Genomic DNA, 15352 nt, shown 5'->3' with positions numbered 1-15352 from the left:
GATAAGAGATGGAATCTTGGTTATTTTAGTTAGATGCTCATTTTATACTTGATTTGTACATCTAAAGTCTGTGCTTGTGGGCAAACTTTCAAATATAATTGTCCTCTTTGTTTAAGGGAAAAGATCCTTCCTTTCCTTTCACTTTACATTCCTTAATTGTGATCCCTTTGAGGGTTGTAAGAGTTGCAGTAACATTCTTTAGAATTTATTTTAAGGAATATTTAGAAAAACCTGCTGCTCCCTCAGCTAAAAGGAGGGAATGGCCTATGCTACTCTAACCATGGCAAGACCAGGCAGGTTGTGGATTATGGGGACAGCTATTCACAATGTGGGGTGAGGGAAGGCCACTAGGAATTTGGGCTGTGGAACTTACACTGCTTTCAAAAATTAAAAAAGGATAGTCTCTCTCCTCTCCCTTGGAGAAGCCAACAAGAGGAAGACAGAGAAAAGAAATGTTAGAGAGCTGTAGAATTAGATGTAGTCTGGGATGGGGTTGGAAGATTTATCTTTTTTTAAAAAGACTTTATTTATTTTGAGTTTTACAATTTTTCCCCTAATCTTATTTCCCTCCCCAGCACCCTGGCCCCCACAGAAGACAATTTGTCAGTCTTTACATTGATTCCATGTTATACATTGATCCAAACTGAGTGTGATGAGAGAGTGATCATATCCTTAAGGAAGAAACATAAAGTATAAGAGATAACAAGATCAGACAATAAGATATCAGGGGTTTTTTTTCCCCTAAATTAAAGATAATAGTCCTTGGACTTTGTTCAAACTCCACAGTTCTTTTTTCTGGATATAGATGGTATTCTCCATTGCAGAGAGCCCAAAATTGTCCCTGATTGTTGCACTGATGAAATGAACAAGTCCATCAACGTTGATCATCCTGGAAGATTTATTAAGGAAAAGTTTTACAACTTCATTTGAAAGTCAGTACATACAGCTATTTAAAGTTAGGAGAAAAAGGTGTTCCTAAGTGTGATAATTAAAACAATCACTTTTAAAATCTTTTGCAGTGGAAAAAGTGACTCCACAATATCAAATGTCTAGAATAAACTCTTCTATAATATATATAATGAGTATTCATATAAATATGCATATATAAACATAAATCACTGAAATTATGTTAACTTTTTTAATTATCTCATTAATTAGATGCAATTGCTTATAATGGATAACTTTATATGGAATTTTGATCGGAATGCATTGTCAATGGTATTGAGATGAATACTTTTCTGAATAAGGTAATTTAAAAATTCATTCAACTGAATTGAAGCCATTTCAAGTGATAATGGTTTTATTTGGTAATGTGCTTTGTTTCAAGTTTCAAATATATAATATTGTTTATGATATTATGTTTCTAAATGTTCTTATATTGTAAAATTTGACAAACAATTGTATCAGATGCTGTTAGAAAAGTATTTTTTCTTATAATCTAAATGGTGTTAGATTAAGAATTGTATCAAAAGAAGAAAAAAATAGTTATAAAGCTATTAGATTATGTTATCAGTTCTGCTGACCATGTACTATAATATTCTGAAGTTCTGTTATTTAAAAATTTAAACTTTAAGTTTGGTCCATATTCAAAAATAAGTTCATCTAAATTTATTTGGCTATCATATAAAAATCATGAGATTATTAACTAAATAATTTATAGTTATTGTTATGATGTTCACTTATGGAGGTTATGTATATATCTTGAACTAAATTAGTCTTAACAAACTCCAATCAAAGATTTATTTTACTTTAAGGGGTGAATACAAAATACACACATGCATACACATTTACATTTAAGTGTGTATGCATACATATGTATATGAATATCTTGACATATTTATGTTTCTGTTGATTTGGTGTTTACAGCAATTGGTCAGTGTTCTTTTTCTAGGGGTTTTATTGAATTATTGATGGGGTCAATTGCAATCTCATAAGTGTTTAGCTTTGACTTTGTGTAATAGACAGCAGATAGTTAAATTCTGTGCTTTTCTGAAGTAAACTGTTAAATATGATGGCCTGTCCATGCTGACTTTGTGAAGAATAGACTATAGAAAAAAGTATTCCCATTGGAAGAGTTTTTCTATTACCCCTGAGAAACAGTCTCCCTGAAAGATATAAACAACATCTGGGCACCTTCTGTCCTGCTGACTGGACAGGGAAGTGGATAAACAACAGGGTTAACTTTGATATTATAAGAACTTGTCTTGGACCATGAGAGAAATGGGGGGGGGGGGAGCTTTAGAGGGAAATTGCTAACATAGACATGGGTGCAGGTTGACCCCAGCCTGGGAAACATCTCTTTTTTCCCCCCTTATCATCAGAACCCAGCATGAGAAAACTTTGTCCAGGGTAAATGCTTATTCCCTGCCTGTCCCTACCTCTGAACCATCAAAAAAGTCCCTCAGTTGGCTACATTCCAAAATTCTCCTACATAAGCTCCAATAGTCAAGTAGTTTGATCCTCTAATTGACTACACCATGATTGTTTGATGCAATAAAAGCTTGACTAGAACAGGATCCTTTGTCTCCTTGTATCTTCTCTCACAAAAGCTACACTGAACCAGGGTAACCAGGGACTCACAGGGTGGAGCTGGGGGTGGGGGACTTAGGAGAGGGTACAGTCAGTTATGTTAATAAAGAGTAGTAACTTATGAGCTATATTGTGTTACTTTAAGAGGAAATCTGATTTTACTTATGTTTGTTATTTAATTTGGGATTAGAACCTTTGTGTAGAGCATACCCTGAAATACATGCCAACTACTTAAGAGTGACCTTAAAGATGTTCCCATTATTTAAAGGGATTCTGAGAGTTGTAATCTGTTTATATCCATTTGAACATGGTTAATACCCAAATGTGTTTTAATCTAACTTTTCAACTAAACTCATTTTTATATAATCTTGGCTTATTAAATTTATATATACCATCCCAAGTCTTTTGTTGTTTGTTATTAAGCATCTTAGAGCAAAATCATTGTGTAATGCTGAACCTAGGGATGAAAAAGTCTCTACTTAACCATGAGTACTAGTTATATCAAAATAACCTGTGATTTTTTTTCTGTTATGAATCCCTTACTTTTATCAATATGAGATTAATAGTCAATATCTATTATCTTGGGTATGTGATCTTTGAGAGCAGAATCCACCTAAAACTTTTATTATTAGAACATATTGTTTAACAAAGACTGACAGATTGCTTTCCATGGGGGTGGGGTGGGGGAGGGAAGTAAGATTGGGGGAAAAATTATAAAACTCAAAAACTCAAATAAAATCTTCAATAAAAAAAAGAACTTACTCTTTAAGACATAAAGAGATTGTGATTGATACTATTCTGAGTCAGAATCCAGGTATGAGTCAAGGAATGATGAGCCAAGAAATTGTTGATGTAAGCAACCCTATGGGGTTTACATCTATGAATTACAGAGAATTCTTGTGGGAAAAATTGGGAGAACACTTGGCATAGGCTGAGGTGGATATCTTCTGACTAAATATACCAAGTTAGACATTTTCTCTTGTATAGAAAATATCCCACCTAGCTGACTTTAAGGCTGTCTCAATGCAATTATCAATCTATAGATCCCCTATTATTAGGGATCATTCATTTAAACATGGGTAGAAGTTAAAGATGTTTTATTATAATCAACTTATGTAATATGTGCTGATGCATGATTTTAAAAAAGGGTTGTGCTGACCCCTCAGCAGTAAGGGACCTGAGAAATAACCTATAAATTAGATCAGTGGATTCTCTTGAAGAACAAAGACCCAGAGTAGTATGAGTGTAAGCATGTGAGAGAGTATGGCCTCTGGCAAAGCAATCTCAGTTGGTTGGCATTTTAATGAGGAGGTAGGTTAAATGTTCTCAGCTCCTCCTTATTAATTTACAAAAAACTGAGGAAAAAGAAAAGCAAAAGGGAAAGGAGAAAGGGAAAGATATATCCAAACGATTGCAGAATTCTAGAGCATAACAAGGCAAGATAAGGTTTTCTTGAATGAGGAATGCAAAGAAATAAAAGAAAACAATAGAATGGAAAAGACAAATCTTTTCAGGAACACGAGAGATATCAAGAGAAAGTTTCATGGGAAAATGGCATAAAACAAAAATCATAGGGGCTTTGAAGAAGAGGTGGCAATAATATTCAGAAGAACTATGTAAGAAAGATCTTAATATCACCAATAACCACAATGGTGTGATTACTGATGTAGAGGCAGATATCCTGGGAAAATAAAGTCAAACAGGCCTAAGAAGCATTGTTAACAAGACCAGTGAAGGTGATGGAATTCCAGCTGAACTATTTAAAATAGTAAAGATGATGCTATTAAAGTTCCCTTCAATATGTTGGCAAATTTGGAAAGCTCAATAGTGACTAGATTATAAAAGATCAGTTTATGTCAGACCCTAGAGAAGGGTCATGCCAAGAAATGCTCAAATTACCTAAGAATTGTGCTCATTTCACATACCAGTAAAGTTTTGCTTAATATTCTAAAACATAGACTTCAGCAATATGTGAAGCAAGAATTATCAGAAGAGCAGACTGGTTTTCAGAGACAGAAGAACTAGAGACCAAATTGCAAGCATTAATTTGGATTACAGAGAAAGCAAGGAGTTCTCGAAAAACATCTACTTCTGTTTCATTGACTACAGTAAAGCCTTTGAATATTTGGATCTTCAACAAAATGTCCTCAAAGAAATAGGACTACTAGACCATCTTATCTTCTGAGATCAAGAAGCAGCAGTTAGAACTGAACATGGAACAACTGATTGGTTTCAGATTGAAAAAAAGAGTACAACAAAGTGTATATTGTCACCTTCTTTATTTAACTTATATGTAGAGCATATAAGAAATCAAAAGCTGGAATTAAGATTTCCAGGAGAAATATTAACAATCTTAGATATGTAAATGATACCATTTTTGATGGGGTAAAGGAGAGAAGTGTAAAAGCTAATTTGAATCTTGACATCAAAAAAACCAAAACAAAACCAAGATCTTGCAACTTTTCCCATCCCATCATGGCAAATAGAGGGAGAAAAAAAAGGAAGCAGTGCCAGATTTTATATTCTTGGACTCAAAGGTCACTACAGATGGTGAATGCAGTCAAGAAATTTAAAAACACTTGCTTCTTGGAAGGAAAACTACAGTAAATCTGGCAGCATACTACTAAAAAGCAGAGACTACCAGAAAAAGTCCATCTCGTCAAAGTTATGGTGTTTCCAGTAGCAATGTTTGACTGCAAGAGCCACAGAATGGATACTTTTGAACTGTGCTGCTGGAAAATACTTTTGAGAGTCCCTTGGAGAGCAAGGAGATCAAATCAGTCAATACTTAAAAGAAATTAATTCAGAATGCTCATTGGAAGGACAAATACTGAAACTTAACCTTAAATACTTTGACCACATAATGAGGACTCATTGGAAAATAGCCTATTGTTGGGGAAAATTGAAAGCAAAAGAAAAGGGGAAAGCAGAGGATGAGATGGGTAGATGTGTCAAGGAAAGGAGGAACATGAAGTCGGACAGAATTTGAGAAATAGTGGAGAACAGAATGGTCTGGAGTGCTATGATTCATGGGGTTTTCAAGAGATTCACACAACTAAATGACTAAACAACAACCACCACAAGGAAATAAAATTATAGATAATGGGAATGGGCTTTTTCTTGTTGGCAGGCAGGTAGAGGAAGATGTACTGCACTAGATAACAGAAAGTATCAAAGGTGGATGACACCTCCCTCAACAGAATATTCCCCAATACTGGTTAACCAGGATATAAGTCAGAACTATGGAATCTAAATGCAGATCAAAGCATACTATTTTGTTTTTGTTTTTGTTTTTGTTTCTTGTGGCTTTTCCCTTTTGTTTTGATTTTTCTAACATAACAAGACTAACATGGAAATTTGTTTAACATGATTGTACATATATACCTATATCAGATTGCTTGATGTCTTGGAAAAACTGGAGAGAAGAGAGAGGGAGAAAAATTTGGAACTCAAAATTATACAAAAATTAATGTTGAAAACTATCTTTACATATAATAGGAAAAAATACTATTTAAAGTGGTTTTAAAGAATAAAATAGATACAAGAAAAAATTCCAACCATATGGAATTTGGTGCCTCTCAAACCACTACACAATTCATGGCTGATAATGTGTATCTCTAGAAATTACAGTATTTCCCCCATGTATAAGATGCACTTTAATTTTAGGACCTGAAATTTGAAAAAAAAAACTATAAAGTTATTGAACACAAGTTTTATTCATCATGAAATCCAAAGACCTTCTACTCAAGGCTTTTAGGCATACTTTGGCCAAGTCTGCATGTTTACATGTTGGCACGCTTAGTTCATTTTTCATGAACCTGAAGCACCAATTATGTACTCCTTTGAAATCAGTCACTTCTTTTTCATCAGCAATTCTTCTTGCCTTATGCTGAACCATCTTTGTGGACACAGGAATTCCAGTTGCCCTATGCTCTTCAATCCATCTCTTCAATTCCCTCTCTAAATCAGGCCATTTTGCTGACTTGCCTCTCATGACCTTCTTCTTCCCTGACGTTTTCAGTAGGGTTTCTTCTTCCTATACTTGGTGTTGGATTGTTTTCTCAGTTGGAGGAGAACCTAACTTATATTCAACAGCATAATTTCCATTGCAAACTGGATCATTTTGAACTTGAATTCATCATTGTAGGAAAATCTTTTCTGAAACATTTCTGGGCAGAAAGTGACAATGTGTAACCTAATATACTGGTAACAAAATAGAAAAAAAGTGGAAAATGCAAGTAAAAAAATCTACAACCACTGTATAAGACGCTCCCAGTTTTTAGACCCCAAATTTTTCACAAAAGGTGTGTTTTTATACATGGGGAAATAGGGTAAATGATCCTATATTCTTGTTGCATATACTGGTTTGTTAGGGTAAAGTATACTTTATTTTATTATTCTTATATTATTGTTCAATGACATGAGAGTGCCTGATTTTTTCCCTAGACTTGAACTATCATGGAGCTGGCATCATGGAGCAAGCTAACACTTGCTAAATAAAAAAGGTTTAGTGGATCAACAGAACTGACAGAAATTCAGTTTCTCACCGTCTGAAAACAACTTTCAGGTTTTCAGATAAAGAACAGACCTTCTGATAATGAACTTTATTTCCATTATTTGACTTGATCTCCAGCCCAGGAGATCAGAATCTTTTGTTTCTTTTTCCACACTTGAAGCTTTTAGAGATGGTTGGAAGGTTATTATTATTAACTATCTTCATCAGCTTCTTGCATAATCAGCTTCTTGCATAATCAGCTTCTAGCATCTCTTGACCAGTGTATTTGCTGCTTCTATCCCAGATTTAAGTACAATCCTTTGCATTTTCTACCTTTAGGGTATGGACAAACCTCATGGATGGTACATACATTATGGCATTCTGTTTGTCATCATTATTTCCTTCTTTTCAATTTGTTCTGAGAAAAGTATGAACTAGATTAGTAATAGTATCTTTCTCTGGTCTTTTATTATCTGTTTTGGTAGAGTATCTGACAGGTTGCTCCCTTACAACTTATCCTTTTCCTAGGGTATCACTGAACTTCTGGAGAGATGTCATTTGTCTATTTCCATGATGTCTGGAACAGGACCCCAGTTTTGTTAAATGAACAAATGAAATATAGCTAGAATGATTTGGTAGTTACAAATATCCAAGGATGTATTAATTATAATACATACACACACACGTATAATAAAGAGTTCAAGCATATCATTGTTAATGTCCTTTCCAGAAACAAACTGAATTATCTTAGAAGATGAATACATGCTAACAAGAAAATCTGCAAGAAGCAGAATGTAATTAGTGAGCATTCAGACCTCAGGCTCTTTGCCAGCCCTTTCTAGGAACAGAATCTCAGAGGAGCACTCTAACCAGAAGTTATGTGCAGGTATGTGTCATATCTCATTACCTAGAGAAAAAGCATAGAAAATGAAACCAAGTGTGGTTTCCCTTAAGCTCTTGAGTTATGTACAATCATTGGGTTTTTCTTGATCCAGATGACCAGTTCTACCTTCCTAGTAGTTCTCTCATATTTAATAAAAGATAAACTGACATGGTTTTCCATTATCATAGGATTTTTGAGTTTTGAAGTCCCAGTCAAATGCCATTTCTCCCAACCTCTGGCTGGTAAATTCTTACTTCCTCCAACTCTTATTTTTTTTTTAATTTCATTTTAATTTTCAGTTTCAAGTTCTCTCCTTCCCTCCCCTTACCCATTAGTAATACTCCTTCCCCCTCCTTCCTTGACCTCCCTCCCACCTTCCCCTAGCAAGAAAACTAAAGGAAATGCTTTTGATCTACATCCTGAGTCCATCTATTCTCTATCTGGAAGTAGATACTGTTTTTCATCATGAATACTTTGAACTCATTACATCGATTAGTTATTAAGGCTTTCATTATTGATTATTTTTATAATATTGCTTACTTCACTTTGCATAAGGTCATATGTCTCCTCAGGTTTTTCTGAAATCTTCCTCTTCGTAATTTCTTTTTTTTTCCCAATTGAAATTTTATTTATTTTTTTCCAATGACATGCAAAGATAGTTTTTAACATTTATCTATTTGTAAGTTTATGAGCTCCACATTTTTCTACCACCCTCTCCTCTTCCCATGGCAGCAAACAACTAGTAAACACATGTACAATTGTGTTTAACAAAATTCCATTTTAGCTATATTGTGAAAGAGGAATTAGAATTAAGGGGAGAGAAATTTAAAAATATAATAGAAAGTTTTCAAAAGTGAAAATATAGTATGCTTTACTGTGCATTCAGAATCTATAGTTTCTTCTCTAGATGTGGATGGCATTTTCCTTAACAGGTCTCTTGGATTATCCCTGATCACTGAACCATTGAAAGGAACTGCAACCATCATAGCTGATATAGCAGTTAATGTGCACAACATTGATTTCCTTCTGCTCACTTTTCTCAGCATCAGCTCATGCAAATCTCTCTATGTTTCTCTAAAGTCGGAGGATGGAAGGAAATTTTGTATCTTAAAAATATACATGTGCATATGGATGAAAATAAATAAACTAATTTAAAAAAAAAGAAATACTAGGTGTGAAAATTGCTTCCCAGCTTTCTGTATTCCTTTTAATCTTGGTTGCATTGGTTTTATTTGTAAAAAACCTTTTTAATTTAATGTAGTCAAAATCTTCCATTTTGCAATTTATGAAGTGCTCTATTTCTTGTTTGGACATAAACTTCTCTCTCCATAGATCTGACAGATAAGGGTACTTCTTGTTCTCTCAATTGGTGTATTTTATTACCCTTTAAAAAAATTTTTTTTTGAATTGTCCTCCAGTTCATTTGGTTACAACAAAGTTTATTTTTATAAACAATGCATCTTTGAAACAATTAAGGTAATAATGTTTTGCTACAGTTTGAGCAGCATAAAAAGCACCTGTTTTAAAACATCAACAACCCCTTAAGGTATCAGAGCAGTCTGCTCAAGTGAGCCCCTACCCACCCAGTGAACCTTCATTAGCGGTAACATAAAAACTCATTTGTCTTTTCCATATAGATTGCTGTTTCCTTCCATAGTAAAAATATTTAATGAGACCTCAATAAAAGGTAAGTAGTATAGCAGTTCACATTACAGAGCAGAAAAAATAATATATATTGTCATGAAAGGCAATGTGGTCATAGAGAAGTCTGGTCTTAGAATGAGGAACCTTTGGTGTATTATGACTAGCTGGGGGAACTTGGGCAAGTCATACTTCCTTGGATTCCAGACAACTTGAAAAGTTGTTGATTTTCATCAGTGGAGGGAACTTCCATATTGTATTATGTGAATTAGATGTACTTTACTGTATTAGATGAACTCACAGGTCTTGTCCAACAGCAGCAAAAATGAATAGTAAGGCCTATTATTGTTAATTTATCACATTTTCATCACTTTTAGAGTTGAAAGGGATGGATTATCTACTGTAACCGTCTCATTTTACAGATAAGGAAACTGAGGTCCATGTTAATTGACTTGATTATCTTTATGCAGGCAATAAGTGGGTTTTTGAATCTAATCTAATGCTTTTATACTACTTAAAAGCAAAAATTCTGAAAAGTTAAGAGTTGCATTCCCCCTACATCTAAAAACACAGTCTGGCAATCCTCTAAAAAGGGGAATCATTTATTTCATCTGTTTTGCGCATGACAAAAATAATCACTTTTATTTATCTCAACAAGGAAAAAAATGCTATTTTTATTGGCAACTCATTTTAATGGTTAGGAGACTATCAGACATTTATCACCCTTTATGTTTAAATCCTTTCTGTAATTTCTTATTGCACTATAGTATTCTAACACAATTACATATTATAATTTGTTCAGTCTTTCCCTGTTGTGTCATATGTATTCCAGGCTAAGAGCTATGAAGGGTTAACACAGAAATAGTTATGTGCTTTAACGAGCAAGATGTGCTTCAGAGCTTAGACTAGGGAGTAGCTGCATGTGTGAGCTAGGAGGTACATTCCCAGGCCCAGATAGATAGCATATTCTGAGATGATTACCTTCTGCACTTTGTTTATCAAGTCATTGTTTGGTTCTCAAAACAATCTTCTCTCTGTTTAGCAAAACACTGTTTGGTTCTCAAAACAATCACCTAAGACATACACAAGGTATGCATGTGAAAAAAAAAATGCTTGCTAAAACGCTTATGTAATTGGTTACGTAAATGTAGTGTATAAAAGTGTGTATCCTGTGATCAATAAATGAACCAGCTTATGCATCATATTGATGTCGGCCTGGCTTCCCTCCTCCGGACTCGGCATAATAAACAAAGTGCAGAAGGTAATCATCTCAGAATATGCTATCTATCTGGGCCTGGGAATGTACCTCCTAGCTCACACATGCAGCTACTCCCTAGTCTAAGCTCTGAAGCACATCTTGCTCGTTAAAGCACATAACTATTTCTGTGTTAACCCTTCATAGCTCTTAGCCTGGAATACATATGACACAACATTTCCCCAATTGACAGTCATTCCTTCTATTCTCAATTCTTTACCATCACAAAAAGAGCTGCTAAAACTATTTTTGTTCATATATGGATCCTTTTCCTTTTTCCACTGATCTACTTGGGGCATAAGCCTAATAATGGTATTTATGAGTCAATGGTATTGCACAATTTTATAGCCTTTGGGCATAGTTCCAAATTTTTCTCCAAAATTAACGGACTAGTACATAGCTCCACCAATAGTGCATATTTACCTATTTTCCTACATCCCTTCCAACATTTATCATTCCTCTTCCTAACATTTTAGCCCAATCATACCTCAAGACCCTCATTATATTATAACCCATCTTTTATTGTAATTTTCATTTTCTCATTAATTGTTAACCAGTCAGATTTGAGAACTACCCCTTAGGAACACCTGATCTGCCATGAGGGGCCTATGACATTTGAGAGTGCCACTGACTACTTCTTTTATTAGCATGCTATTAATAAAATGATTAAGCTATCCAGAAATTAAGTTCTAACTTTTTAAGTGTCACCCTTTCATTGACCCCCTCTAGAACTACTATTTTATTGTTAGTGTGACCCAAGGACCAAAGTCCTATATGAGATTTTCTTACCATTAGTGGAGATCAAAAACTGGTCTTTGGGAGGGAAAGGGCAGAGTTGTCCAAGGAGAAAGAAGGAAGATCCAGTCTCTCTATTCTCTTCAAGTTCTTGTCAATCAGACTGAACTGGCCTCTAAACTGTGAATAACTGGAGCAGAACAGAGTAGGCTAGAATTAAAAGAGTCAGGAATCAAACAGAGGTTTAATTTCAAAGTGAGGGAAACAGCTTGCGGGCAAGGAGACGGATGCTGAAACAGCAATAATGAGTCATTAGATTCATAGCAGGTTTCATGACCCAAAAACATCGGTACTTACTTGTCCATGCTAGTCAAAAAAATACAATAATTATGTGATTTTTGCCAGAGTATGAGATCATCCAGAGGATTCCTGCAAAGGATTGTTGTCTTGCTAAGCTGAGGGCTCAGCTTTCCTGCTGAACCTTAATTTTGGAAAACATAAAGTGTGCTAATATTTTTTTTTGTAAGACAAATGGGGTTAAGTGGCTTGCCCAAGGCCACACAGCTAGGTAATTATTAAGTGCCTGAGACTGGATTTGAACCCAGGTATTCCTGACTCCAGGGCTGGTGCTTTATCCACTACACCACCTAGCTGCCCCAAAACATGCTAATATTTTAACACTTTTTAGTCCCTTTGAATGCTTCTGGTTTCTAGTGTCAAGAAAGAAGGCACAAGAGATTCCAGCTCTCTCTGTGGGGGCCCAGCCTCCGAGGGGTCTCTGGAATCTGACAGGAGGGATGCAGTCGGCGAAAGGAATTGAGTCAACACAAGGGTTTGAAGGCAGAAGCCGGTTGACTGACTGTCAGCTGCTCAGATTTATTTTTATAGTCTCAGAATCATGTAAGCATCAAGCAAGCAAGCCAAGATCATTTCCTTGGTTACAAAAGTTTACAAGTTTCATTATCAATCATATAGTTCATGTGGTTACAAGTTTCATTATCAATCATGTAGTTAATTTCTTATCCCTGCTCAGACCCTGATGACCTCAACCTAGTTTGTTGCTGCATTGTAAAATTATTAAGTGAAACTTTCTTTAATTAATCTCCGATATAATTTGTTTAATGGAATGCTTTTATGTTTTTGTGCCATGTATATAATGTTTTTCGACATGTTCCCTTGACAACCTACAGTAAAGGCAGTTATGTTTGTCCACCCATCCGGTGACTCCTTCAATAACCAATTTCCTTTCAGCCCTTGTTGATAGAAACCACGGTTTCTGTGACTTTTTTATTCTTTCCTGAATAAACTAAGGCTGTTAAGGTTCACATATTGGTCACCTATAATAACTATTCTTTCACCATCTTTATCATATATTCCTGTGTATAGAAAGGGGGGCAAAACTCTTGATTTCCCAGGAATTCTACCTAACCTATCTTGTATCTGGTTTTCCTGTATATATTCTCCTTGGAATTCCCAGTGTTGGGTTTTCCAAAGATTTCATAATGTTGGAACCTTTTGTATGTCTCGGGGAGAGGCAATCCTATTAAATTTGGACAGAGTTTACAATTGTTTTATTCAATGAATTTCCCTGGAATCCTTCCTTCATAGTCATTCCACTATTAGGATGAGTAAATTTTGCAATCAGTATTAGTCCTACAAGTATTAGTATACATGGAATCCCCATATATGTATGAAGGAAATGTTGTTCCATCAGGTAGTGTGGCCGCTTCAGTCTTCTTGCCGCCACTGTGTCAAGCAGCTTAGAGACCCTGGCTCCCAACACCTCTCTTTAAAGCCATAAGGACTCTGGAAAGAACCAATATAAAGAACTTGGATCATATTTTTTGACTTTACCAATTGGGGAATGTCTTTTATATATATACATATATATATATGTATATATATATATATATATATTTTTTTTTTTAAGTTAACTTCCTAATGTTTATGGAACTTTAATTAAGGAAACTTGTTGCAAAATTTTTGGGTTTTGTAAACAAATATGTCTTCCTTTTTTAAAAACTGTATAAGGTATTTCAATTTTTATGGAATCAAAATTGTTCATTATACCTTCTATGATTCTCTTTCTTTCTTTTTTGATAAAGAATTCTTCCCTTTTCCAGTATTTCAAAATGTACAATGTTTCAGTTCTCCTAAAATGTGTTTATATCCAATTTACATATGTGGAGTTTGCCTTGGTATATAGTGTGAGGGGCTGGTTTATATATCTAATTTCTGCCATTTTCAAGTTTTTCCACCAGTTTTATTATAGTCATTTGCTTTGGGATGTTGCATATCTAATCTACTCCATTGATTAATGTCTTTTTTTAACCAGTACCAAATCATTTTAATGATTACTGTGTTATAGTATGGTTTGAGATCTGGTACTGCTAGGCCTCCTTATCATTTTTCAAAATCATGACAATGTTTTACTCAGTTGTCATTCAATCTATGAGTGTCCATTTAGTTTCTTGCTACCACAAAGTATATCACTTGTAATATATAGGAACATCCTAATCCCTACCCTTTTTCTCATTACCTCTAAGTATTGATCAGTTGTACCCCACCAAAACCCATTAAAATTAAGTACAATTAGTTAAATTTTAACATTAGTAATTATTTAGTACTATGATATTTGCATGAATATTTTCTTTTTTAGGGTTTTACAAGACAATGGGGTTAAGTGGCTTGCCCAAGGCCACACAGCTAGGGAATTCTTAAGTGTCTGAGGTTGGATTTGAACTCAGGTACTCCTGATTCCAGGGCTGGTGCTCTAGCCACTTTGCCACCTAGTTGCCCCATGAATATGTTTTAAAAGGATTTTTAAAATAAAATGTATCTTCAGGATTAAAAGTGGCTTTTAAGAAGTCAGTATTATCAAATTATGGTTAAAAATGGCTAGTTGTTTATCTTTTGTTCTCAAATTAGAGCATGATCCATCAGGGAGGTGATGCTATGACATGCAAGTGAGTTAGATTTAAGTGGGGAAGAGGGGACACGGTGCAAAATCAGCAGTCTTTCTCCTCCAGAGTCCCCTGGGCCCAGGGGCCCGATTTAGAGCAGGGAGACAAGACAAAGTCCTGGATGCAGTGGAAGGCCTCGGCCTTCTTGAACTAAGGCCTTTCCCAGGTGAGAGTTTGATTGTGGCAATGCTCACACAGGGATTAAGATTAGGTAAAAGAGATTAGAGGGGAAAGGACCCAAGAATGACCACTTAAAAAAAAAAATTGAGCTGGCCAATAGAAACAATTGCTATTTACGAAAGGAAAACCCGGGGGCCTGGCCTGAGCACACTACCGAAAGACTCTAGAAGCCAAAGGTCTTTTTCGTAGGAAAAGGCCAGAGTTCTTTTTCAAACGCAGGTGCACCTTGTCCAGAAGGCAGGAAAGGGTTAAAGAGAGGAGCCGGAAAGGCACTCCGCCCCCGCGTTGCGCATGCGCCCGCGGCCTCCCTTCCGGCGCTTGGCTTTCCTTCCTTCCGCTCCGCGGGGCGTCCTGGGAGGCGAGTGGGCGGGGCCCCGCCGCAGCGTCTCGGGCCCCGGAAGTGGGCGGGGCGGCGGCGGCCTGCTCGCGGCGGCCGAGCCCGGCGGCTGTTGCTGGCTTTGTAGCCGACCCAAGATGACGGCACAAACCCAGAGCGGGATTCGGCTCAGCGCGGTGAGCGGCGCGCGGGCGGCGGCGGGGCGAGGCGGGGGCTCGCCGCTGCCCCCGCACTGCGGCCGGGCCGGGAGCCCTGCGGAGAGCCCCCGCCGCGGCGGCCGGGGGGCCGGGGGGCGGGGCGGCGCGGCCGCCGCAGCGTCGGTGTCCGTTCCCGG

At 36.4% G+C, this 15352-nt stretch overlaps 1 protein-coding gene and 1 long non-coding RNA gene across 4 annotated transcripts in view; one reads left to right on the top strand and one right to left on the bottom strand.

Annotated features, from left to right (window-relative positions):
• Positions 1-659: 659 nt before the first annotated feature.
• LOC141506830 (uncharacterized) lies at positions 660-15027 on the bottom strand. The gene is made up of 3 exons (XR_012473981.1): positions 14907-15027; positions 11593-11728; positions 660-889 (listed from the first exon to the last, which is right to left on the bottom strand). It is a non-coding gene; the product is annotated as an uncharacterized LOC141506830 (long non-coding RNA).
• A 48-nt stretch (positions 15028-15075) lies between these two features.
• Positions 15076-15352, top strand: part of MORC3 (MORC family CW-type zinc finger 3) — a 77310-nt gene continuing 77033 nt past the window's right edge. For 2 of the 3 annotated variants that reach the window (XM_074213941.1, XM_074213940.1), the window contains exon 1: positions 15076-15194. In XM_074213941.1, coding sequence (XP_074070042.1) covers positions 15156-15194 — 39 coding nt within the window. In that variant the 5' untranslated portion in view covers positions 15076-15155. The remainder of the gene's footprint in view (positions 15195-15352) is intronic. The other variant, XM_074213942.1, reaches the window with a different exon arrangement.

This window comes from Macrotis lagotis, chromosome 1, assembly GCF_037893015.1.
Source record: "Macrotis lagotis isolate mMagLag1 chromosome 1, bilby.v1.9.chrom.fasta, whole genome shotgun sequence".
NCBI lineage: Eukaryota > Metazoa > Chordata > Mammalia > Peramelemorphia > Peramelidae > Macrotis > Macrotis lagotis.
The sequence above is the reverse complement of the archived record's forward strand: the minus strand, read 5'-3'. Positions and strand labels throughout refer to the sequence as shown.